Source organism: Nycticebus coucang, chromosome 22 (assembly GCF_027406575.1).
Source record: "Nycticebus coucang isolate mNycCou1 chromosome 22, mNycCou1.pri, whole genome shotgun sequence".
NCBI classification, from domain to species: domain Eukaryota; kingdom Metazoa; phylum Chordata; class Mammalia; order Primates; family Lorisidae; genus Nycticebus; species Nycticebus coucang.
The window spans coordinates 58,946,021-58,973,343 of NC_069801.1; the positions used below are offsets into that span (position 1 = coordinate 58,946,021).

At 41.4% G+C, this 27,323-nt stretch overlaps 1 protein-coding gene and 1 non-coding gene across 2 annotated transcripts in view; one reads left to right on the top strand and one right to left on the bottom strand.

Annotated features, from left to right (window-relative positions):
• Positions 1 to 27,323, bottom strand: part of TM2D1 (TM2 domain containing 1) — a 61,762-nt gene that overhangs the window by 14,811 nt on the left and 19,628 nt on the right. Inside the window, exons 4-5 of the mRNA XM_053575259.1 lie at positions 22,976 to 23,067; positions 16,458 to 16,531 (exon numbers count right to left, since the gene is read on the bottom strand). Of these exons, the coding sequence (XP_053431234.1) occupies positions 16,458 to 16,531; positions 22,976 to 23,067 (166 nt within the window). The remainder of the gene's footprint in view (positions 1 to 16,457; positions 16,532 to 22,975; positions 23,068 to 27,323) is intronic.
• On the top strand, positions 1,087 to 1,241 carry LOC128575685 (small nucleolar RNA SNORA62/SNORA6 family). Its single transcript, XR_008377099.1, has one exon. It is a non-coding gene; the product is annotated as a small nucleolar RNA SNORA62/SNORA6 family (small nucleolar RNA).

Below are 27,323 nucleotides of genomic sequence, written 5' to 3' on the forward strand. Positions count from 1 at the left end.
GATACATTTTAATGCAAGCAAATACTTCAGCTTAAGCCTCTACAAAGTATCGTACTTTGCTATAAACTACCCTAAGAAGAAACTGTTCTTATTTGCCTTTTTAAGAAACCATCAGGCTAAAAGTTTCAACTATTCAGATCCATATTCCCTAACCAAAATTAAAAAATAAATCTGTATTTAAACATCTTATATACACACATAATAATGAATGTGCCAATTCTAAAATCTGGCATTGTTCATTATATAAGGTTTACTGTTAATTATAAAACTATAGCAAATCTTTTAAAATAACCCCTACTGGGAAAATTTTTACTCAGTGAATACGTCTGTGTCCATTTGTTCATTGACAACAGAGTATGCAAAATCTGAAATTTTGAGTTTATTTCTCTGCTAAGAAACATCCCAGGGCCATTTCCCATCCAGTAAGCTGGGGAACTTGGAGTCCGTGGGGAGAAGACCAGTCACACACTTAAGCAATTTGCAAAATAGGCATCAACGTCTCTCGAGTAAGAATCCCCCAAATCTTGAGAAAACAACTTTCATAACTCTCTGTATTCATTTCCTGAGGCTTATGTAACAAATTACCACAAATCTAGTGTATTAAAACATTGGAAATGTATAGTTCTGGAGGCTGTAACTCTGGAATCAGCATAAACGTGTGTCCTACAGAAACCCTCCGGGGGCGTGTGGGGTCTTTCTAAGTTCCTGACGGCATTTGACATTCTTTGGACCTGTCACTGGATATAGGGTCCACCCAGATAATACAAGATGATCCTCTTATCTCAAGATCCTTAACTTGACCACACCTACAAAACTCCCTCTTCCAATAAGATAACATTCACAGGATTGAGGGATTTCACACCAGTATCTTTTGGCCTCCCACACCCTTCTATGGAGATGGCTTGTAGTAGTTTAGAGAGATTGAAGTTTTCTTCTTTCATGTCATTTCTGATTGTTTTTACCATGAAATTTTACTTATAGCTTACATGCCCCAAATCACAAATTATTTAAGTAAAGGGATAGGCTTTTCTGTGTAAAGTCTACAGAAAGAACAGTAAATCAAAAAATTTAAAAAATACGAAGTCTTGTGCACATTGTTAGAGCTTGGAGTTTAGGCCACGGGCCGGTGAACTCACAAGTGTGGGTAGTTTGCTACATGAGAGGCAAGTTTTTCGCTAACACCACAAGGGTCTCTGGCCCAAGGAGTGGAGTTTGATAGTTTGATAATCCTTGCTACGAGTAGGAAAAAAAAATACAAAGTCTGACAATTAAGTTTGTGAGCTTGGCACCATGCACTGACACTGGTAGCTTTGTACAAACAACTTGGGAAGGTCTCATGATGTTGGCTGTCACTGTATCACAGCTGTGCTCTCGTCAACATGTGGCAGTGTCTTGGTGAGTGGTGTTCAGCGTTGCATGTTTTTGTGCTGTTGCAAGAATGTCAGAACTTGAATTAGAACAATAAAAAGCATTCGTATATTTCTTGTTAAACTTGGCCAGAGTGGAAACTGAGATCAGGGACATGTTAGTTGAAGATTGTGAGGATCATGCCGTGAGGAAAGTGGCAGTGTCCACATGTTCTTCTGAGGGGAGAGAAGGGTCACTGACGCAGAGAGGTCAGGGTGGCCAGTAACACACAGAAGGGACAAAAATACTGCAAACCTTCGCCAAATGGGGCATCAAAACTATCAGCTGCCTACGGGAAGCCTAACAGAGCAAGTAAACACTGACAGAGGTTAGATTAGGAAAATCTTGGCCAGTAACTCCAGCTCACATGGCACTGTCTGGGAGGGAGTTTTTAGCCAGTAAACAAATAACTGCATTGGAACACCCTCTCTACTCACGGTCTGGACCCCGATGACTTTTTCTTTACCCAAAAATGAAGGCAATATCGAAAGGAAGACATTTTGATGACATTCAGGACATCCAGGGTGATACAATGATATCGCGGACGGCCATTCCAGGAAGAGTTCCCAAAGTGCGTTAAGGGTAGAATAGGTGCTGGTGTGTGTGCACAGCTTCCCAAGGGGGGCGCTGGAAGTGACCAAAGTGACACTCCACAGTGAGGTCTCATAGGGAGCACTTTTCCTAGAATGAGCTGGTGGACTTAATTGTCAGACAAGAAGGTAAGGAGCGGTTACCACATTTCCCATTGTTTTTCTGTTCCTCATTTTTTTTTTTTTTTAAAAACAGACAGAGTCGGCCCGCCGCTTTCAGGGGCGGAGGTGACAGCAGCCCAGGACGGGCGGCCGCAGCTGCCCGCTGCTCCAAGGGACTGCCGGGCCGCGGAGAGCAGTTGGTTATTGGTAGTTTAAGAGAAAGAGCATATTGAGAGGCGGAGCAAGATGGCAGCCGAGTAACAGCTTCCTTGCATCTGGGCACCGTGAGTCTGGGGAGATAGGACTCCAGGCATCTCTGGCTGGTGGGAACTGCCTATCATCACTCCTATGAAGATACAGGGAGTCAGCGAGAGACTTCTGGACCCCAAGAGGAGGACTAAAACAGTGGAAAACCGGCAAGTGGTCACGTGTGTTCAATCCGTCTAAACCCGCCCACAACTTCCACAGGCACAAGAACTTAAAGAGCAAGAGGAAGTGAAAGGAAAATTAGGGCAAGGAAACAGATAAAAGAAATCACTCATGAGGAAGAATCAGCAGAAAACTCCAGGCAACATGAAGAACCAGTCTAGAACAACCCCACCAAGGGACCATGAGGTAGCTACTGCAGATGATTCCACCAGTATAGAAATGTTAGGAATGACAGAAAGGGAATTTAGAATACACATGTTGAAAACAATGAAAGAAATGATGGAAACAATGAAGGAAATTGCTAATAAAGTGGAAAATAACCAAAAGGAAATCCAAAAACAGAACCAAATCAGAGATGAACGATATGAAGAATATAAAAAGGATATAGCAGACCTGAAGGAACTGAAACAGTCAATTAGGGAACTTAAAGATACAATGGAAAGTATCAGCAACAGGTTAGACCATGCAGAAGAAAGAATTTCAGAGGTAGAAGACAAAGTTCTTGAGATAACTCAGACAGTAAAAGAGGCAGAAAAGAAGAGAGAGAAAGCAGAACGTTCACTGCCAGAATTATGGGACTTTATGAAGCGTTCCAACATACGAGTTATAGGAATTCCGGAAGGGGAAGAAGAATGCCCCAGAGGAATGGAAGCCATACTAGAGAATATTATAAAAGAAAATTTCCCAAACATCACCAAAGAGTCTGACACACTGCTTTCAGAGGGATATCGGACCCCAGGTCGCCTCAACTCTAACTGAGCTTCTCCAAGACACATTGTGATGAACCTGTCCAAAGTCAAGACAAAAGAAAAGATTCTGCAAGCTGCCAGGAGTAAGGGCCAGTTGACCTACAGGGGCAAATCCATCAGAGTGACCGCAGACTTCTCTAATGAAACTTTCCAAGCAAGAAGACAATGGTCATCTACCTTTAATCTACTTAAACAGAACAATTTCCAGCCCAGAATTCTATACCCTGCTAAGCTAAGCTTCAAAATTGACGGAGAAATCAAATCATTTATGGATATACAAACATTGAGGAAATTCGCCACAACAAGACCAGCTCTACAGGAAATACTTCAACCTGTTCTGCACAATGACCACCACAATGGATCAGCAGCAAAGTAAGAACTCAGAAATTAAAGGACAGAACCTAACCTCCACACTGATGCAAAAGATAAAACTAAGCAATGGACTCTCACAAAATAAGACGAATAAAATACTACCACACTTATCAATTATCTCAATAAATGTTAATGGCTTGAATTCCCCACTGAAGAGACATAGATTGGTTGACTGGATTAAAAAACACAAGCCATCCATCTGCTGTCTGCAAGAAACACACCTGGCTTCAAAAGACAAATTAAAGCTCCGAGTCAAGGGTTGGAAGACAATTTTTCAGGCAAATGGAATTCAGAAGAAAAGAGGAGTTGCAATCTTATTTTCAGATACATGTGGATTTAAAGCAACTAAAGTCAAAAAAGACAAAGATGGTCACTTTATATTGGTCAAGGGAAAACTACAACAAGAAGACATTTCAATTCTAAATATTTATGCACCCAATTTAAATGCTCCCAGATTCTTGAAGCAGACCTTACTCAGTCTGAGCAATATGATATCTGATAATACCATCATAACAGGGGACTTTAACACACCTCTTACAGAGCTGGACAGATCCTCTACACAGAAATTAAACAAAGATGTAAGAGATTTAAATGAGACCCTAGAACAACTATGCTTGATAGACGCATATAGAACACTCCACCCTAAAGATAAAGAATATACATTCTTCTCATCACCCCATGGAACATTCTCCAAAATTGATCATATCCTGGGACACAAAACAAATATCAACAGAATCAAAAGAATTGAAATTTTACCTTGTATCTTTTCAGACCATAAGGCACTAAAGGTGGAACTCAACTCTAACAAAAATGCTCGATCCCACCCAAAGGCATGGAAATTAAACAATCTTCTGTTGAATAACAGATGGGTGCAGGAAGAAATAAAACAGGAAATCATTAACTTCCTTGAGCATAACAACAATGAAGACACAAGCTACCAAAACCTGTGGGATACTGCAAAAGCAGTTTTGAGAGGAAAATTCATCGCTTTAGATGCCTACATTCGAAAAACAGAAAGAGAGCACATAAACAATCTCACAAGAGATCTTATGGAATTGGAAAAAGAAGAACAATCTAAGCCTAAACTCAGTAGAAGAAAAGAAATATCCAAAATCAAATCAGAGATCAATGAAATTGAAAACAAAAGAATCATTCAGAAAATTAATGAAACAAGGAGTTGGTTTTTTGAAAAAATAAATAAAATAGATAAACCATTGCCCAGACTAACTAGAAATAGAAAAGTAAAATCTCTAATAACCTCAATCAGAAACGATAAAGGGGAAATAACAACTGATCCCACAGAGATACAAGAGATCATCTCTGAATACTACCAGAAACTCTATGCCCAGAAATTTGACAATGTGAAGGAAATGGATCAATATTTGGAATCACACCCTCTCCCTAGACTTAGCCAGGATGAAATAGACCTCCTGAACAGACCAATTTCAAGCACTGAGATCAAAGAAACAATAAAAAAGCTTCCAACCAAAAAATGCCCTGGTCCAGATGGCTTCACTCCAGAATTCTATCAAACCTTCAAGGAAGAGCTTATTCCTGTACTGCAGAAATTATTCCAAAAAACTGAGGAAGAAGGAATCTTCCCCAACACATTCTATGAAGCAAACATCACCCTGATACCAAAACCAGGAAAAGACCCAAACAAAAAGGAGAATTTCAGACCAATCTCACTCATGAACGTAGACGCAAAAATTCTCAACAAAATCCTAGCCAATAGATTACAGCTTATCATCAAAAAAGTCATTCATCGTGATCAAGTAGGCTTCATCCCAGGGATGCAAGGCTGGTTTAACATACGCAAGTCTATAAACGTTATCCACCATATTAACAGAGGCAAAAATAAAGATCACATGATCCTCTCAATAGATGCAGAAAAAGCATTTGATAAAATCCAGCATCCTTTTCTAATTAGAACTCTGAAGAGTATAGGCATAGGTGGCACATTTCTAAAACTGATTGAAGCTATCTATGACAAACCCACAGCCAATATTTTACTGAATGGAGTAAAACTGAAAGCTTTTCCTCTTAGAACTGGAACCAGACAAGGTTGTCCTCTGTCACCTTTACTATTCAACGTAGTGCTGGAAGTTCTAGCCAAAACAATTAGGCAAGACAAGGAAATAAAGGGAATCCAAATGGAAGCAGAGGAGGTCAAACTCTCCCTCTTTGCTGACGACATGATCTTATACTTAGAGAACCCCAAAGACTCAACCACAAGACTCCTAGAAGTCATCAAAAAATACAGTAATGTTTCAGGATATAAAATCAACGTCCACAAGTCAGTAGCCTTTGTATACACCAATAACAGTCAAGATGAGAAGCTAATTAAGGACACAACTCCCTTCACCATAGTTTCAAAGAAAATGAAATACCTAGGAATATACCTAACGAAGGAGGTGAAGGACCTCTATAAAGAAAACTATGAACTCCTCAGAAAGGAAATAGCAGAGGATATTAACAAATGGAAGAACATACCATGCTCATGGATGGGAAGAATCAACATTGTTAAAATGTCTATACTTCCCAAAGCTATCTACCTATTCAATGCCATTCCTATCAAAGTACCTACATCGTACTTTCAAGATTTGGAAAAAATGATTCTGCGTTTTGTATGGAACCGGAAAAAACCCCGTATAGCTAAGGCAGTTCTTAGTAACAAAAATAAAGCTGGGGGCATCAGCATACCAGATTTTAGTCTGTACTACAAAGCCATAGTGGTCAAGACAGCATGGTACTGGCACAAAAACAGAGACATAGACACTTGGAATCGAATTGAACACCAAGAAATGAAACTAACATCTTACAACCACCTAATCTTTGATAAACCAAACAAGAACTTACCTTGGGGGAAAGACTCCCTATTCAATAAATGGTGTTGGGAGAACTGGATGTCTACATGTAAGAGACTGAAACTGGACCCACACCTTTCCCCACTCACAAAAATTGACTCAAGATGGATAAAGGACTTAAATTTAAGGCATGAAACAATAAAAATCCTCAAAGAAAGCATAGGAAAAACACTGGAAGATATTGGCCTGGGGGAAGACTTCATGAAGAAGACTGCCATGGCAATTGCAACAACAACAAAAATAAACAAATGGGACTTCATTAAACTGAAAAGCTTCTGTACAGCTAAGGACACAATAACCAAAGCAAAGAGACAACCTACACAATGGGAAAGGATATTTGCATATTTTCAATCAGACAAAAGCTTGATAACCATGATCTATAGAGAACTCAAATTAATCCACATGAAAAAAGCCAAGAATCCCTTATATCAATGGGCAAGAGACATGAATAGAACTTTCTCTAAAGATGACAGACGAATGGCTAACAAACACATGAAAAAATGTTCATCATCTCTATATATTAGAGAAATGCAAATCAAAACAACCCTGAGATATCATCTAACCCCAGTGAGAATGGCCCACATCACAAAATCTCAAAACTGCAGATGCTGGCGTGGATGTGGAGAGAAGGGAACACTTTTACACTGCTGGTGGGACTGCAAACTAGTACAACCTTTCTGGAAGGAAGTATGGAGAAACCTCAAAGCACTCAACCTAGACCTCCCATTCGATCCTGCAATCCCATTACTGGGCATCTACCCAGAAAGAAAAAAATCCTTTTATCATAAGGACACTTGTACTAGACTGTTTATTGCAGCTCAATTTACAATCGCCAAAATGTGGAAACAGCCTAAATGCCCACCAACCCAGGAATGGATTAACAAGCTGTGGTATATGTATACCATGGAATACTATTCAGCTATTAAAAAAAATGGGGACTTTACATCCTTCGTATTAACCTGGATGGAAGTGGAAGACATTATTCTTAGTAAAGCATCACAAAAATGGAGAAGCATGAATCCTATGTACTCAATCTTGATATGAGGACAATTAATGACAATTAAGTTTATGGGGGGGGAAGCAGAAAGAGGGATGGAGGGAGGAGGGTGGGGCCTTAGTGTGTGTCACACTTTATGGGGGCAAGACATGATTGCAAGAGGGACTTTACCTAACAATTGCAATCAGTGTAACTGGCTTATTGTACCCTCAATGAATCCCCAACAATAAAAAAAAAAAAAAAAAAAAACAGACAGAGTCTCACTTTGTCACCCTCGGTAGAGTGATGTGGCGTCACAGCTCACAGCAACCTACAACTCCTGAGCTTAGGCAATTCTCTTCCCTCAGCCTCTCAAGTAGCTGGGACTACAGGCACCTACTACAACGCCCGGCTATTTTTTTTTTTTAAGACATGGGGTCTCGCTCTTGCTCAGGCTGGTCTCAAACCTGTGAGCTCTGCAGGGAGAATGGGGACTAAAGACCCCATTCTTGGCAAAGGAAAGCACCCCCAGAAAAAGAGAAAAATTAAAAAGTATGCTGAGTGAGTTGGAACAAAGAAAAGTCAGCTAGTTTACATTTAAGCTTCCTGCCTTTTCTGAAATTCTAGCCTGTTGGGGATACAGCTTACAAACACCCCTGCTGGGTCTGTGAGCACTCTGAGAAAAAATGGTCATAAAAGAAGCTATGAGAAGACCTAGAAAGATACATTAACTGGGTCTTCTCCTGCCCAGTAACAGGCAAAGCAGACACCTGTTGTGGAGATTTGCATTTGCCTAGGGCAGAGATCAAGGGACTAGTTGAGCCCTGAGATATGATATAAGCGGAAGAGCTTATACCCCTTATCGCAGAGCAAGATCCTCTGTGGTGGTGATGGGAGGAAAATGCCTCCCTCCCACGATTCCTCAGAGGAGATTAACACCAGTGCGTTTTACTCCACAGGGAACTAGCGGAGTTTAACACCTCCCTAGAAATCTTTGTGTGTGATCTCAAGTGGGGGGCTCTCCCAATACAAGGCTCAGATTTCAGATTTCTCAAGGCTGCCCTTAAGGATAGTAATAACAGCAATAGGAGCTGATATGCTCACTCAGAAACTGCTGGCATCTTTGTTCCCTCCCTCATCTCACCCTCTGGGCAAATAGACTCCAATAAAATCAGAGTGGAGCGAACACTCAGGGCTGTTGCTAGAAGCCCACAAAGGGCAACGGACCCTGAGCTCCCACCTTTAATTCTACTCTGTGTCTCATGTGTCTTTCTTTACCATCGTTTCTTTTTTTTTAGAGACAGAGTCTCACTTTGTTGCCCTCAGTAGAGTGCCGTGGTGTCACAGCTCACAGCAACCTCCAGCTCCTGGGCTTACGCGATTCTCTTGCCTCAGCCTCCCGAGTAGCTGGGACTACAGGCGCACACACACCCTCCCCACAACGCCCAGCTATTTTCTGTTGCAGTTTGGCCAGGGCTGGGTTTGAACCTGCCACCCTTGGTATATGGGGCTGGTGCCCTACTCACTGAGCCACAGGCGCCACCCAATCTTTACCATCATTTCTAACTCTATTTCTTCAGTCAGTCGCTGCCAGTCTCTACAGGTCTTAGCAGACCCTGCCCCTGGGGTGGGACTCAGACAAGCTCAGGGAATCCACCTGCCTCAGCCTCCCAGAGTGCTAGGATTACAGGCGGGAGCCACTGTGCCCAGCCTTATGGCATCCTTTTTAAAATCAAATTTCCTAATTTTAAGGTACAGTGGAGAAATTTATTGGTTTTTTCCCCCCTCCTTTACGTTTTTGGGATCTTGTTTAAGAAGGCTTAATCTATCAAGAGTCACAAAGATACTGTTTTCATTTAGCTTTATATAAAAGTTTACCTTCTCCAAAACATATAACAGAGAATTGGACAGAGACTTAAACAGATATGAACTTGTGTCCATCAACAGATGGCTGTGATTTATACACAGAACTGAGTATTACTCAGCCTTAAAGGCAGGAAGTCCTGGTACATGCTGCATTACCACTAAGCTTGAAAATCCAAAATAAGCCAGACACGAAAGGACAAGTATTCTAAGATTCCATTTATATGAAACATCTAGAATAGGCAAATTCATAAAGCTACAAAGTAGATTAAACATAGCCGTGCCCCTCACCCAGGAGGTGTGCCATGTGCCCTAACATTCTGCCCGTTAGGTAAGAGCTTGCCAACCCCTCTCCTCCTTACCGCCTCCCCCCAACTTGAATTAAATTAAGTTTTTCTTTTGTGTGTGCAGGTATTAGTTTGTCTACTGGCTTCATATTAGTATTGAGTACATGGGATACTTGCTTTTGTGATATAAAGTGACAAATTTAATGTTACTTGTGTTTTATCACACAAAAAAGAGCTTACCCAAACTTTATTAATTAATGTTGTAGTATTAACGTTTGCCACTGTAAAATGTATTTTTGTTTGTACATGTTTAGATAAAGGGGAAAAAACGTGGTTGCTAGTGAGGACTTTATTACCCTAATTAATGGCTCTGCACTGATGTCATATTTCTTAGGTAACTCAAATAGTTTACAGATTTCCAAGTTAATAAATAAATGAATTAAACAAAAGAAAAAAATAAGAACATTTTATACAATGTGTCCTGTCACATGCATCCTTTTTCTATCTAAAACATTTCTGAGCTTCTCCATACAAAGAATGTGAGTATTAACATCGACAAGATCAAATAATCTCCTGAAGACCTAATAATCTCATGACAAAAGATGATTCAGCTGTGGGCAATCAGAGGGTAATGAAGCAACTGTGTCCGTCTCAATTCCCATTTTCTTAAAAGTCAGATTACATTTTGTGTCTGTAACATGATGGCGGGTACCTGTAGTCCCAGCATTTCTGAGGCTGAGGCAGCAGAATCACTTGAGCCCAGGAGTTGGAAGTCGTAATGAACTATAATGACACCACTGCCCTGTAGACAGTCCCAGACCTACCTCAAAACATACAAACCAAACCCCAACAAGCAACATGCACACAAATATGTATTTGTTCTATAATGAAGTTTTACTACTCTTATAACCAAATTAACACAAATATCTATATTAATTTGCTGTTGGGCACTTACGCTGACCCACATTTGGGCTGTTGTGAACAGTGCTCAGTAATTACGGGAGTGCAGACGCACTCTGGTACACTGACTTCCTTCCTTTTGGATACACGCCCGACAGTGGGATTGCTGGGTGATACGGTTGTTCTGCTCGTAGTTTCTGAGGCGCCTCCACTGTGGCTGTGCTGACTGACACATCCACTGACAGTGTGTGAGGGCTCCCCTTCTCCACATCCTCACCAGCAGACTGTTCCTTTGATATAAACCATTTTAATCGCGGGGAGATATCTCATTATTGTTTTAATTTGCATTTCTGTGATGATTAGTGATATTGGTCAATTTTCCATAATACCAGTTGGCTATTTTTATGTCTTTGTTAGAAAGAAGTCTATTCAAATCTTTTGCCCACGTTTAAATCGGATTATTTGGGATTCTTTGCTATGGAATTGTTTGACCGCCTTATATAGTCTGGTTATTAATCTCTTATCAGATGGGTACCTTATAAATACGTGCTCTGATTCTGTGGGCTGTCACTTCACTTTGTAAATTGTTTCCTTTGCTGTATGGAAGCTTTTTAGCTTGATGTGATCCCAATTTTGTCTTCTATTTTTAATATTATATGTTGTTGTCCTATATCTAGCAAAGTTAAGTACTTTGACCACCTTTTCCAGCACTGGTAATAGATTGAAGGGTGATTACATGTTTAGTCCTTCCCATGAACCAAACGGCTATGTCTTGACCAAACTGGCAGACTGGCTAGTAACTGAAAAGTTTAGGCTTTTTCTTGTTGTTGTTGTTAGGTTTTCTTGGAGACAAGCTCTAGCTCTATTGCCCAGGTGAGAGTGCAGTAGCACAATCATAATTCACTGCAGCCTCAAACTCCTGGGCTCAAGTGATCGCACCAGGGCCTCCCAAAGTGCTGGATTACAAGCATGAGCCATTGCACCTCAACCAATCCTAGCCTTTTAAAAATGTTTATAAAATTCAGTGAATTTAAACAAAATAAGTTCTAGACTTTTTTTCAAGCCAATACTTCCCAAGGAAATTCATTCTCCAAAATTTTATTTCTGACAACAAGTGGAATCTATTATCTGACCACTCTTGGAATAGATTATAAATTCTTTTAAGGTAAAGATTCCAAGTTGCTGTATCTAAATTGGTATTCACTAAACCCATTTCTAATGATGGTATAAAACCTATTATACATAATTCATCATATCACCTTTCATTTTTTTTTTTTTTTTTTTGAGACAGAGTCTTACTTTGTCACCCTTGGTGGAGTGCCATGGTATCACAGCTCACAGCAACCTCAAACTCCTGGGCTCAAGCGATTCTCTTGCCTCAGCCTCCCGAGCAGCTGGGACTACAGGCACCTGCCGCAATGCCTGGCAATTTTTTAGAGATGGGGTCTCACTCTGGCTCAGGCTGGTCTTGAACTGTAAGACCAAGACAATCCAGGCAATCCACCCACCTAGGTCTCCCAGAGTGCTGGGATTACAGGTGTGAGCCATCACACCTGGCCTTCACCTTTCACCTTTATTCATTACACCTTAAGTGACCTGTGAATTTAGAACTTTATCTAAAGTCCTGCTATGGTCTGAATGTTTCTGTTCCTTCCAAATTCATATGTTGAAATCTAATCCAATAGGAGGTGGGGACTTTGCAAAATGATTAAGTAATGAGGACTTCGCCCTCATCAGTGAGATTAATCCCTAAAAAAAAGGCCCTAGCTGGGTGTGGTGGCTCATGCCTGTAATCCCAGCACTCTGGCAAGCTGACAGGGGTGGACTGCCTGAGCTCACAGGTTCCAGACCAGCCTGAGCAAGAGCAAGATCCAAGAACCCATCTCTAAAAAATAGCCAGGCGTTGTAGGGGCCACCTGTAGTTCCAGTTACCAGGGAGGCTGAGGCAAGAGAATCACTTGAGTCCAAGAGTTTGAGGTTGCTGTGAGCTATGACGCCATGGCACTCTACCGAAGGGGACAAAATGAGACCTGTCTTAAAAAAAAAGAAAGAAAGAAAAAAAAAATCGGCCTGAAGGTGCTCCCCTCTCCCTTACGCCATGTTAAGACACGTAGAAGGCAGTGAGTCCCCATCAGACCCTGAATCTCCTGGTGCCCTGCGTTGTTTATAGACTAGCCAGTCTCAGGTGTTTTGTTATATAATCTAAACAGACTAAAACAGGCCCTAAAGGAAAATAATTGCTTTTTTAAAACTAGCATTTTTATCTTCTCATCTTGTTTATACTTGGCACAAAATCACACTTTTCACAAGGTGCATTCAGATCAAATCAGTAAAAATTTCTGAGGTCACAGTCTTTGTTTAACACATTATTGGTGTTAGAGAGCAGCAGGTCCCAACCTTTTTGGCCAATTCATGGAAGACAGGGACCCAATTTCATGGAAGACAATTTTCCACAGATGGCGGTGGGGAGGATGGTTTCAGGAAGGTTCAAGCACATTACATTATTGTGCACATTATTTCTCTTATTATTACCTTGTAATACATAATAATTATACAACTCACCATAATGCACAATCAGTGGGGGCCCTGAGCTTGTTTTCCTGCAACTAGATGGTCCCCGTCTGGGGGTGATGGGAGCCGGTGACACCCAAAGTATGTTGTTGATGTCCTCAGCTCAGCTTAAGCACAAGAGCTTGAGGTTGCTGTGAGCTGTGATGCCACAGCACTCTACTGAGGGCGACATAGTGAAACTTGGTCTCAAAAAATAAAACTAAAAATAAACAAAACAACCCCCCCAAAAACCCAAAATAACACTAATACACAGCAATATATAATTCAGAGCTAGAGTGAGATATGTAATATGAAATATCAAACTATCGAGACATATTTTACAAATCAGATAAATTATTTGTAAAAGTCACAGACGTTTTGAAGATTATACTGCTTTTGTGGATTTCTGCTGCTTATATAGTTATTATTTCTTTAACAAAATCTATTCTAGAACACTAATGAGAATAAAAATGAAATTTCATCCATGACACACAGAATGTTTTTAACTATAATAAGGGAAGAGCCCCAGTATACTACCTTCTAACAACTTCCAACATTCTAATACACATTCCCACCTTCCTTCTATGAGTCCTCATCTGGTTTATGGCTGTCTTGTCTCCACTTAACACAGACAGTCTCTTTTCTTTTTGCTTGGTGCAGTACACCCAAGTGCTGCCAGCTTAGAGCCCCAGTATGCTACCCTCTAACAACTTCCAACATTCTAATACACATTCCCACCTTCCTTCTGTGAGTCCTCATCTGGTTTGTGGCTGTCTTGTCCCCTCTTAACACAGACAGTCGCTGTTCTTTTTGCTTGGTGCACTACACCCAAGTGCTGCTGGCTTAAAATGCCCACTCAGCAGCCCTCTGTTGTTTCTAAAAAAAGAAAAAAAGCTCATACTGTGCGAATGAGGAAAGAAGCTTAAAGGTAATCAAAGTATTCTTTTTTTTTTTTATTCTTGTATTTTTTTCTGGATAAAAACTTAATCCTTCATGATGTATATAAAAATATACAGGCACAAAAAATATGAGAGTCTTTAAATCTTCGGAACTACCTTAGGAGTAACTACGTATGTGTCTGGTAAGTTACCTACAGTTGAGAGGCTGTAAGCCACACACGTATCAATGCGAGGCTTTGTTGATATTTTCTATGTATTATTTCATATCATTTATCATTCATATTATTTGTATATTTTTAAGAATAAAAATATAAACTTCCAAGGTTTATGAACAAATAAACTCATAAGAGTATTTTCTGTAATATAGCAGTATGGAAAGCCTACTTACTTTATCAACAGGTACATTATACTTTGTACTGTTTGGGTTCAAAGATGAAATAACCAGACTCCTAAATTTTTACTAAAGACACTGTGACAAAGTACAGTATTTTTTTTTTTTTTTTTTTAGATTAGGCAAGTGCAGTGGTGAGATGCAGGAAAATATGTTTTTATGGGTCTTCAATCCATGCCCAATACATTATGGGATCATAGTCCAATAGAAAAACATTGCTATTCACTGGGGAATAATATTTAATGACAAAAAATTTTAAAAAGAAAAACAATAATCAGGAATATAGAGAATGGGGAAGGAAAGAAAAATAAAACAAAAAGATGAACAAAATACAAAATTGGAAAAATATATGCAGTATATATAGTTTATTAAAAAATGTATTTAATTTATCAAAAAAATTAATTCCCTAAAACTGATGTAGCCAATATCACATGTTAAATATATTAAGTGACATGTAGACTAAGGCTACCCATCTTATTTGGCTATAAACTGATTTATTTGTCCCCAGTCAGAAGTCTAAACTGGCCCTAACTATTAAAATGTCTGATTCAGGGAAATTTACTACAAAAATTCAAACACTCTAATTCTACACCTCAACAATTTTTAATGTGATAGTCTCAATGCCAGCAGATCATTAAGAAAAGAACTATTTACTGCAAAAAGGTCAGGTATACGTGAACCAGAAGAAAGCAGGGGCTGAATCAGACCAGCTCTACAATTCCACCCACGGAGAGCTGCAAAGCAAAGACATGACCAGGGAAGGGCCTCGTACGGAAACATGATCTAAATGGTTGGGTCTCAAAGGCACTTTGGATTCTGGATATCTTAACTTAAAGCATCCCAATAATACACTGAATTCCTTGGATCCGCATTTCAAGTGAGAAGCTCGTTTCTAAGCACATGTGCACGAGTGCCTCAGCCTCTTCCTGCCTGCTTCCCATCCCAGGCAGAGAAGGCAGGATGTTTGGCTGCGCATATGTTTAGGAGTAAAGACAGAAAAATCCCAAGTTTAAAACCAAATATTTTCCTTGTTTAATTCTGGTATCTTATTGGTCCATATGCTGCCTCCTCCTCACAGTATGGTATCAAAATCTCCAAGATTTTGACTTTCTTTTGAAATATAATGATAATATCAAGCAGACAGAACTGAAGAGACAATGCTATGGGCAGCCGAGTGAAGCACAGTGCACACTTGCCGAAGACCTCGGTGATCCAGAAACGTCTGCCGGAACGCCGCCTCACCACATCTGTCCTAAAAAATTCATCTCCTTCTCTAACTTAAGAATCCCATGAGTTAATCACAACCAGCTCAGTACAATTTAACAGAAAACATCTGATGGTACTTTTAAATGCTTAAGGACAGCGTGTCACAAATGATGCCTACTGGCCCATACTCGCTGCAGCAGAGGAAACCGAGGCTAATGAGAGGCGCAGAGCTGAGTATCTGAAGGGTCTTCATATCACTTGTCTGTGTGGATCTGGTCCTGCCTGAGGCCAGCCCCACTCCTAAATCTTCTAGAGTGCACATACATTCCTTTTTCTTATTGGCTTAAGTAAACGGATTTCAGTTTTTGTAATTTGCATCCAACAGAATACTATAGAGTGCCTACTTGGTGCAAAAGATTTTGTTTCTGCCTCTACAATATTCATATCGAGACCCCACCAATGTCTTTCTGTAGTAACTGACAAGGTGACTGTGACCATCAGGAAAATAGTAAGTTTCAGAAATAACCCCAACTCCTCTGAGAGACCAAATACACCCTGTAAGGCCTCTGGAAAGTTATTCAGCAACAAAACCTCTTTAGCGCTGTTGAACTCACATTTACAAATCACATTTGAGATGGAATTCTTTTTAATAACTTCTGAGGTCTTGTAGAACCACCAACTGGTTTGGCAGTGCTAGTTGAAAACAGGGCCATGCTCCCTTAGATTCGCCATCTAAAAAAAACACTGAAACAAGCATTCCTATCTGCTTCTTAATACAGGTATATTAAAAATTTGAAGTATACCAGAAGATCACAGAACTTAATTTTGAATGTAAAAGTAGTTTACATTCTAGATTGAAACTAACTTACCTGCATTGAAATGAGAATGAAATCAATTAGGCTCCCAATTCCACAAAACCCCACAGTGCAAAACTTTAACAAACCTAGAAAAGAAGGTAGTCATTTACAATCTAGAAAGTGTTATAAATATTAACAAACTTTTCTATTTTCAAAAAATCCACTTATATATATCACAAACCCTTTATATCTAGAATATAAAAGTAATACTTTAAGGGCGGTGCCTGTGGCTCAGTGGGTAGGGTGCCAGCCCCATATATAGAGGGTGATGGGTTCAAACCTGGCCCCAACCAAACTGCAAAGAAAAATAGCTGGGCTGGGGCGGCGCCTGTGGCTCAGTGAGTAGGGCGCCGGCCCCATATACTGAGGATGGCGGTTCAAACTCAGCCCCGGCCAAACTGCAACAAAAAAATAGCCGGGTGTTAATGGTGGGCACCTGTAGTCCCAGCTACTTGGGAGGCTGAGGCAAGAGAATCGCCTAAACCCAGGAGTTGGAGGAGTTGGAGGTTTCTGTGAGCTGTGACACCACAGCACTCTACTGAGGGTGATAAAGTGAGACTCTGTCTCTTAAAAAAAAAAAAAAAGTCGTACTTTAAAAAAATCAAATCTCCACCTGAAAATAGGAGAAAAGTTAAAAGGAACTTTCTATACATAGAGAAAAGCCCCCAAATAATTTATTAATTCACTTACCAAATAAATATTAATAACTGAAAGGAAAAACTCAATACAGGCTGGGAGCAATGACTCACACCTATAATCCCAACAATCTGGGAGGCCGAAGAGGGAGAACCACTTGAGCCCAAGAGTTTGAGATCACCTCTGGGTAACAGTAAACCCCACTGCTACAAAAATTAAATAATTAGCCAGGTGTGGTAGACTACGCCTGTGTTCCCAGCTACTCGGGACGCTGAGGCAGGAGGACCCCTGAGCCCAAGTGCTCGAGGCTGCAGTGAGCTAGGATCACACCACTGCACTCCAGCCTGGGCGACAGAGGAAGACCGTCTTTTTTTTTTTTTTTCCTGGAGACAGATTCTCATCTGTCACCCTGGGTCACAGCAACCTCAAACTCTTAGGCTTAAGTGATCCCCTTGCCTCAGCCTCCCAAGTAGCTGGGACTATAGGAGCCTGTCACAACGCCCGGCTACTTTTAAAAGACAGGGTCTTGCTCCAGCTCAAGCTATTCTCGAACTCATGAGCTCATGTAATCCATTGCCTCAGCCTAAGACCCTGTCTTAAAAAATAAAAAGAAAAGAGAAAAATTCTATATAATTTTACAAAAATTTTTGAGAGAAAAGGCCCAAAGAAATCTTTAAATTTCAGTACACCAGAGTTAAGAGCATCTTTTAATCCTAAAATCCTGATTTACTTAGACTTAATACACTATGTAACTCAAACTTTACATTTAGAGCAGACAGTTCAAATATATAAATTGTTATGCCACAAAAAAAGAAAATCAGAAAAAAACATTGATGATATTTTAAAATTGAAAAATTTTGGCTTGGCGCCTGTAGGTCAGCGGCTAGGGTACCAGCCACATACACCAGAGCTGATGGGTTCGAACCCAGACCGGACCTGCCAAACAACGACAACTACAACCAAAAAATAGCCGGGCATTGTGGCAGGCACCTGTAGTCCCAGCTACTTGGGAGGCTGAGGCAAGAGAACCACTTAAGCACAACAGTCTGAGGTTGCTGTGAGCTGTGATGCCATGGCACTCTACCAAGGGTGACATAATGAGACTCTGTCTCAAAACAAAAAAAAAAATTGAAAAATTTTATTAGTAACACAATTAAATTTATTTCATTTTATTATTATTATTTTTTAGAGAGGGTCTCACTCTGTCACCCAGGCTAGAGTGCAGTGGCATCATCAAAGCTCACTGGACCTCAAACTCCTAGGCTCAAGCGATCTTCCCTCAGCTTCTGGAGAACCTGGGACTACCAGCGCATACCACCAGGTCCAGCTAATTTTTTATGTTATAGAGACATGTTCTTCTTATCACTCAGGCTACTCTTGAACTCCTGGGCTCAAGTGACCCTCCCACCTCAGCCTTCAAAAGTGCTAGGATCACAGGTGTGAGCTACAGTGCCCAGCCCCAATTATCTTTAATTTATCCTACATTTTTCCCCCTAATCATCTTCTGTTCATTAGCGCTGTAGTCAAAATCAACAATTCTGTTCTGGGCACTATATACATTTTCATCCTTGGACCACTCTGAGAACTAAGATACTAAAATAGATCTCAAGAGAGCATTGAATCCAGGACACAGACAATGACAAAACTCAAAACACGATGACTGTAAGAGGAGAATCCGCAGTGGCTGGAGGTGGGATGATGACTGTCTCTTATGAAGGTAAACTAGCATTTCTTACAAGATATCTAATTTGAAATATAAAAATAGTATGTAACAAGATTCTTTGTGAAAATGTATTCCAAATATTAACTACAAATAGAGGGTGGCGCCTGTGGCTCAGTGGGTAAGGCGCCAGCCCCATATACCGAGGGTGGTGGGTTCAAACCCAGCCCCTGCCAAATTGCAACAACAAAAAAAAATAGCCGGGCGTCGTGGCGGGCACCTGTAATCCCAGCTACTCGGGAGGCTGAGGCAAGAGAATCGCCTAAGCCCAAGGATTTGGAGGTTGCTGTGAGCTGTGACAGACCCCATGGCACTCTACCGAGGGTTAATAAGTGAAACTCTGTCTCAAAAAAAAAAAAAAAAAATAGATATCAGCTAAAAATCATAAAAGTGAGTAAGGTCACTCTCACATACAACCTGGAAATACAAAAATAAGATTGAAATATGTAGGTAAGGGGCCGGGGGTGGTGGCTCACACCTGTAATCCTGACACTTGGGAGGCCGAGGCAGGTGGATTGCCTGAGCTCACAGGTCCCAGACCAGCCTGAGCCAGAGCCAGACCCCCACCTGTAAAAGTAGCTGGGCATTGTGGCGGGTGCCTGTAGTCCCAGCTACTTGGGAGGCTGAGGCAAGAGAATTGCTTGAGCCCAAGAGTTTGAGGTTGCTGTGAGTTATGACACCACAGCACTCCCCTGGGCAACAATGTGAGTCTCTGTCTCAATAAAAAAAAAAAGATAGAAAGGCAGCTAAGAATTTAATGAGATCCATTTAATAACTATCAATTCTGCTTCTATGTTTGCTATCACTGTTTCTACTACTGCAATTATTATAATCAAGAAATTCAGACAGCATAAATCCATTCATTAATATAATGTCATCTAACCTAGTCACATCTCTTACAAACCCCTTCCTGTGGTACAGCCACACAAACCTCCTCTCCTGCTGTATCATGCTGTCCGACCTCCCTCATCCAGACTGTACCGTGCTCTCTGACCTCCCTCATCCATCGCATGGTTGTAATTTCAGGTGTTGTGCTATTCTCTGCTCCTGACTCTTCCCCATCACCTAGGTCACTCTTTATTATTGTGTAACACTTAGTTCAGAGCCAGGCCTCATGGTCCCTGCCTAGCGTCCCAGCTACTCAGGAGGCTGAGGCAGGAAGATTGTTTGAGCCCAGGAGTTTAAGGGTGTAGGGTGGTAAAATGTGTCTGTGAATAGCCACTGCACTCCAGCCAGGGCAACAAAGTGAGACCCTGCCTTTCTAAAACAAACAACCCACTCCCCCCCTCAAAACCACTTAGTTTGCTCTTCTGGAATGTTTTCTCTAATGCTCCAAGAATGGAATTAATGCCATTTTTAGATATTCCCCCATGCCCTGCCCTTAACTCTAAATTTATTACACATTCCATGCTATGAGTTATTATTCATTTATTTATCTGTTTCCCTATATTTCTGTGAACAACTTGAAGTAGGGGTTGTGTCATTCCCTGCCTAGTATAATACCTAGTCTAAAATTAGCATTCAATATGACTATTAAAGAAATGGACCATACCAACAGTCTGTATCTGTAAAAATACACTGATCAAGGGTGACTCCTTTGGAGTAGGGCGCTGGCCCCATATGCCAGAGGTGGCGGGTTCAAACCCAGCCCCAGCCAAAAACTGCAAAATAACAACAACAACAACAACAATAGTTCCTCATGTAATGATTACCATAAGCAAGCTAGGTAACATGTTCACAGTCTGACACGTCAGATTTTTTTGTATGTGGTAAGAATATTCAACATCTACTGCCTTAGCCAAGTTCACATACACAATATATATTTTGTGTATATATATATATACACAATATATATTTTTCTGAGACGGAGTCTCACTATGTCGCCTTTGGTAGAGTGCTGTAGCGTCACAGCTCACAGCAACCTCAAAATCTTAGGCTTAAGCGATTCTCTTGCCTCAGCCTCCAAAGAAGCTGGGACTACAGGCGCCCGCCACAACATCTGGCTATTTTTTGGTTGTAGTTGTCATTGTTGTTTGGCAGGCCTGGTTGGATTTGAACCCCACAGCTCCGGTGTATATGGCTGGCGCCCTGGCTGCTGAGCTACAGGGACTGCGCCCCAGCTATTTTTTGGTTGCAGTTGTCATTGTTCTTTAGCAGGCCCCGGCCAGGCTCAATCCTACCAGCCTCAGCATATGTGGCCAGCACCCTACTTACTGAGCTACGGGCTCCAAGCCCACATATACAGTATTATTAATTATAGTTACCATGTTGTACTATAGATCTCTAGAACTTACTTTACTACATGTAAGTGATACCATGTAATATTTGTGCTTCTCTGTCTAGCCTATTTCACTTAGCATTATGTCCTCCAAGTTTATCCACATTATTGCAAGTGGTGGCAGAATTTCCTCTTTTTTTTTTTTTTGAGAGAGTCTCATTATGTCACCCTCAGTAGAGTGCCAAAGCGTCACAGCTCACAGCAACCTCCAACTCTGGGACTTAAGCAATTCTCTTGCCTCAGTCTCCCAAGTAGCTGGGACTACAGGTGCCTGCCACAACGCCTGGCTATTTTTTTGTTGCAGTTGTTTAGTTGGCCCGGGCTGGGTTCGAACCCGCCACCTTTAGTGTATGTGGCTGGAGCTGTAACCACTGTGCTACAGGCACCGAGCCTTAAAATACAATCTTTCAGTGCTTTGTACTTCATTATGACAACATTACAGTGCTGTATCGAAATGGCTTGTCAACATATTTGTTTTATTTTATATTTATTTTCTTGTTAACTAATATACACTATGATCGCCATCATTATTTCTATAGCACTTACTTAGTAGTAACTTAAATGTTGAATAAATGTTTGTTAACCAAATAAATTAGTGTATAGAACTTCTAAGTTTGACTTTTTTTTTTTTTTTGAGATAGTCTCAAGCTGTCACCGTAGGTAGAGTGCTATAGTGTCATAGCTCACAGCAACCTCCAACTCTGGGGCTCAAGTGAGCCTCTTGCCTCAGTTTTTCTATTTTTTAGTAGCAACGGGGGGGGTCTCACTCTTGCTCAGGCTGGTCTTAAATTTATAAGCTCAGGCAATTCCCTGCCTCAGCCTCCCAAAGTGCTAGAATTACAGGAGTGAGCCACCACCATGCCGCCCCCACTTTGACTTTTATTTAATGAACTTATAACTTGGTTTTAAATACAGCTGTCAGAAACACACCTCCACTAATCCCCACAGTGAAAGTTCTCTTTGAAGCTTGGTTTAACTACATGGAAGAAGTAAGGTGAACTCCGCTGGCTAGAAAGCAGAACATTCCCAAACTTCCAAATGTGTACCGTGAAGGGCTAATATAGAAGGAGAATACGATAGTAAATAAAACATGGTCTCTGAAACCAGAAATCTGGGTTCAAATTGAGGTTACTGGCTGAATGTCCTTGAGTAAATCTCTTAATCTCGTGACAATCTCACTATCCATAAAGCAAAGATGGATATGTCACAGAATAAAACAAAGACTCTAGACTCAGTAAATCCCTTAACCTTGCTGCTGACAGTTTTCCAACTGTTAAAGAGGATTTAAAGAGGATGATAAACTTACAGTCGTACTGGCTTAACTAAAGGAGGCACGTGAAAGTATTATTTGAACCAAAGCTATTGGCAAATACAAATTGTTTTCCTAAGTATTGGTGACTGTAGTAAATGTAAAGATTCTATATAGCTAGGAGGAAGGTATGCGGAGGGAAGCTCAGAGTGACAGAAGTCAGACTCCCAGCCTAGACCAAGCTGGGTTGCCAAAGTTCCAACCCCAACTTGTCCTGAAAGAAATACATAGGTTCTGGTGACAGAGGCTCAGGTAGAAGGGAACCTCTTTGGAGGGGAGGGGATGTGCATTTGCTCAGAAAACACTTCCTGAACACCCACTGTGTGCTTGGCACTAGCAGTGACAGCTCCACTCCACTGTTCAGTAAACGCCTACACTACGGTGTCTGTTTTCCTAAAGGAAAAGTGTTTCTTACCTAAGCTGTGCTGTAGAGATAACTGCAAGTCCTATACTTACAGAAGAATGTTAACTATTCAACTCCAGTTGCATGGAATTTATAACATGTAGAAATTTAATCTATGAGAATACATACATTTAATAAGAATGCAAGTTTCACAGCTTTTTTTTTTTTAATGAAACATACTCACCCAAGGCAGGGTATCCAAGGTAAAATCGATCTGCTCCCAACCATCCGAGAAAAAGAGACAGCGCCACTGCCACTTTGTATGAGTAGCCATTTCTGAACGAGAGTAAAAGCTGGGCATCACATTCATGTATGTCCAACATGTGAACATTTTAAAAAACAAAATGATTAACTTGTACTTTTTTTTTTTTTTTTGTAGAGACAGAGTTTCACTTTATGGCCCTCGGTAGAGTGCCGTGGCCTCACACAGCTCACAGCAACCTCCAACTCTTGGGCTTAAGCGATTCTCTTGCCTCAGCCTCCCAAGTAGCTGGGACTACAGGCGCCCGCCACAACGCCCGGCTATTTTTTGGTTGCAGTTTGGCCGGGGCTGGTTTTGAACCCGCCACCCGCGGTATATGGGGCCGGCGCCTTACCGACTGAGCCACAGGCGCCGCCCGTACTTATTTGTTAATTGGTTCATTTATTCATTCAATTAACACTTTCTGGGTGCCTACTATGTGCCAGGCAGTATTCTAGGCTATTGGGATATATTAAAAAAAAAAAAAAAGAATGAAAGTAGCAAAAATCCCTGTACCTGAGGAGCATGCAGTAACATAATTTAAAAAGTAAATCACAGGCTCGACGCCCGTGGCTCAAGCAGCTAAGGTGCCAGCCACATACACCTGAGCTGGCGGGTTCGAATCCAGCCCTGGGCCCGCCAAACAACAATGACGGCTGCAACCAAAAAATAACCGGGCATTGTGGCAGGTGCCTGTAGTCCCAGCTACTTGGGAGGCTGAGGCAAGAAAATCACTTAAGCACGGGAGTTGGAGGTTGCTGTGAGCTGTGATGCCACGGCACTCTACCCAGGGTGACAGCTTGAGGCTCTGTCTCAAAAACAAAGTAAATCACAGTGGGGCACCGTGGGGCACACATGTAGCCCCACCTACTCAGGAGGCTGAGGTAGATTGGTCACTTGAGCCCAAGAGTTCACGGCTGCAGTGAACTATGATGGCCCCAATACACTCCAGCCTGTCTCTTTAATAAAGAGACAGAGAGAGACCCTGTCTCTTTATTAAAAAAAAGTAAATCATATATTATGTTAGAAAGTATAAATATTAAAAAAAAAAAAAAAAAAGAAGAAGAAGGCGGCAAGCAGGGATGTAGGGAGTCCAGAATGTCAGCCGCTGTTAAATGGCAGCCTAAGAGCAGACGAGTAAGTAGCATCTGAACAAAGACCTGCAGGAGGTGAGTCAGCCACACGACTCGGAGAGGAGAGTGTCCCAGACAAGAAACAGCTGACACACAACCAGCACAGCTGCAGGGTCTGAGACCTGATCAGCAGCCAGAGCAGCAGGAGTGTGAGACGGCAGAGCATGCTAGGAGATGTGGCCAGAGAGGTAACGAAGGACGGAGGGACCAGACCACGGTCTTGGGAGGCCACTGTGACACTCTGACTTTTACCGAGAGAAACGGGATCTACTGCAGGATTTTAAGCAAGGGTATGCGTGGCATGACCTGATCAGATTTTAAATGCTCGCTCTGGCTACCGTCCTGGAATACATGGCAGGGAAGCATTTGTCAGCTATGGCCACGGTGCTTTTGTGTAACAAAACACCCCAAAACTCAGTGGCTCATAACAACAAACTATTGTTCTCATACTAATAGATTGCAGATTGTTGTGGTTCAACTGACTTAGGCTGGTTCGGCTGGGAGATTCTGCTTCAAGCTAAGGTTGGTTGAGTTTGGACATAGGCTAGGGATTCGGATCAAGTCAGTTCCATTTAAGTCTTTCTAGGGCCCAAACTCAAGGTATAGCAGCTACTTGGGGCAAGTTCTTTGCAGAACTTATCATTAAGGTGCAAAACGAAAGCTAGACCCCACCAGCACACTAAAGCCTCTGCTTGTTTCAAATCTGTTAACATTCGATAGGTCAAATTAAGTCACACAGCCAAGCCCAAAATCAATGAAGTGAGACAGAGACAAACAGAAATGAATGTTTGCTGAAAAAATTCAAACTGTAACAGGGACAAAAGAGTTTAAAGGCCAGACATGGTGGCTCATGCCTGTAATCCTAGCACTCTGGGGAGATTGCTGAGCAAGACTAAGGCCTTATTTCTACCAAAAATAGGAAAAATTAGCCAGATATAGTCGTGTACACCTATAGTCCCAGCTACTTGGGAGGCTGAGGCAAGAGGATTGCTTGAGTCCAAGAGTTCAAGGTTGCAATGCACTATGATGATGCCTTTGCACTGTAGCCCAGTTAAATACAGCAAAACCCTGTCTCAAAAACAAACAGACAAAGAAAAAAACGAGGCCAAGTGCCATGGCTCATGCCTATAATCCTAGCACTCTGGGAGGTTAAAGCAGGTGGATTGCTTGAGCTCAGGAGTTCGAAACCAGCCAGAGCTAGAGTGAGACCCCCATCTCTGCCAAAAAATAAAAAAATTAGCTGGGTGATGTAGTCCCAGGGGATTGAGGGAGCTGAGGCAAGAAGATTGCTTGAGCCGAAGAGTTTGAGGTTTTTGCGAGTTATGATGCCATGGCACTCTACCCTGGGTGACAGAGTAACATTGCCTCAAAAACAAAAAAAAAAAAAGAAAAAATAGGAGAGAGAAGCATGGTAACAGTGATGTGTTCCTGTAGTCCCAACTATAAGAGCCGGTGGCAGGAAGACCAGTCAAGCACTTGAGCCCTGAGGTCAAGGCTATAGCTATTTTGGTGCCTATAAATAGCCACTGCATTCCAGACTGGGTAACACAGATCCCATCTTTCATTTAAAAAAAAAGAAAGAATGGGAGGAAAAATAATTGAAGAAAAGAAGTATAAGACAACTCTTTCAAGGAGTTGTGCTGCAAAGAGGAGTAGAGAAATAGAGAGGTTAGCTGGAGCTGTCACTGTTGAGTCAAATCTCGTCCTGTCAGAACCGCTGCTTATGACCCTGGGTTTACTGAACTGCATAGTTCTCTGCACTGGTATTTGTACAAAATTAGAACATTAGTGGGGAGTTGGGGGAGGTGCTTAGGGCCCAGAACTCTTTATGAGTCTAACATTATAAAGGATGCTCTGATTTCATTCAGTTGTGCCCATCTACAATGGAATGGGGTCCCAGACTCGAGAAATACATCAGGAGGCCAGGCAGAAACCCAGGCTGTAATCTAATGGGCAGCAGCAGTGGGAGAGAGAAGTGAACAAAATCGGAAAATATTAAGAAGGCAGAAGCAACCAGACTCGAGTAGAGAACAAGGGAGAAGGAGCAGCCAAGAAAGACCGTGAGCTGCTTCGGAGGCTGGCGGAGCAGGTGCCACTCACGAGGGGAAAAGAGGTGATTTGAAGACAAAGATGAGAGATTCAGTTTTTGACTTTATATATATAATATTTATGAAGAGGTAATATACGAAATACACATATGTTAAAAGACAGTGAGAGGAGCTGAAGGGGGTCATGAATGAAAAAGAGAGAAAGGTCCAAGGACATAATTTATGGATATCAAGATTTAAAGAGACAGCAAAGGAACAGGAATCAAAGAAACAAGAAAAATGTTTTATACTCTAAGCCAAAGAAAGAAAGAAAAGGGAATAGCCAAATGCCGTAGAAAGATTAAGATACAGACGGTCAATACCCATTGACATAGCAAGGATCACTATGAATTTCAGCATGGCCAAAAGCCATACCGCATTAGACCGCAGATTTCATAACACTAAAGTATTACAGAAACAACTCTTCTAGAAAGCTTGGCTGGGAAGGGACGTGAAATTTTAAAAGTAATTATCTTTGTAAGTAAATCACCTTAAAGAATAATCTGAAAACTGGTGGTAGTGTCTAGTTATTCACAGAACCGTTTCTGTTCTTCTTACAGATATACAGCTAAACCACATTTCCTAACCTGCCCTGCAGATAAGTGCCACCACAATCGCGTTTTGGACAATGGGTTCAAGACACAAGTGATGTACGCCATTCCCAAGTCTAGTCCATAAAACACTCCTACAAAAGTTTCCTTCTTTTTTCCACCTGCTGGCTAAACGGAAAGGACTCTATGAACTAGAAGCAGCACAGCCTCAAGATGAAATAAGCACAGCCCACGATGACCGCATGGGGTGACCGTCACCTGCTCACCCACCCAGACCTCTGAGCCAACCCACACTGAACTGTACAGTGAACGTGAAATACTGATAGAGATGGCCGGTGTAAGGAGGTGGGTGGCTTGGTAACCAATCAGACATGGCCACCAGGCTTCAGTCTCTGGAAAATACATTATAGAGGGGTTATATCTGCAATGTTAACATGGAGTCTGTAATTAACATTAATGTTATATAAAATGTATAAGAGAACACGCTGACAGTAAAAGGAAACTAGGTAAACTGGAAAAG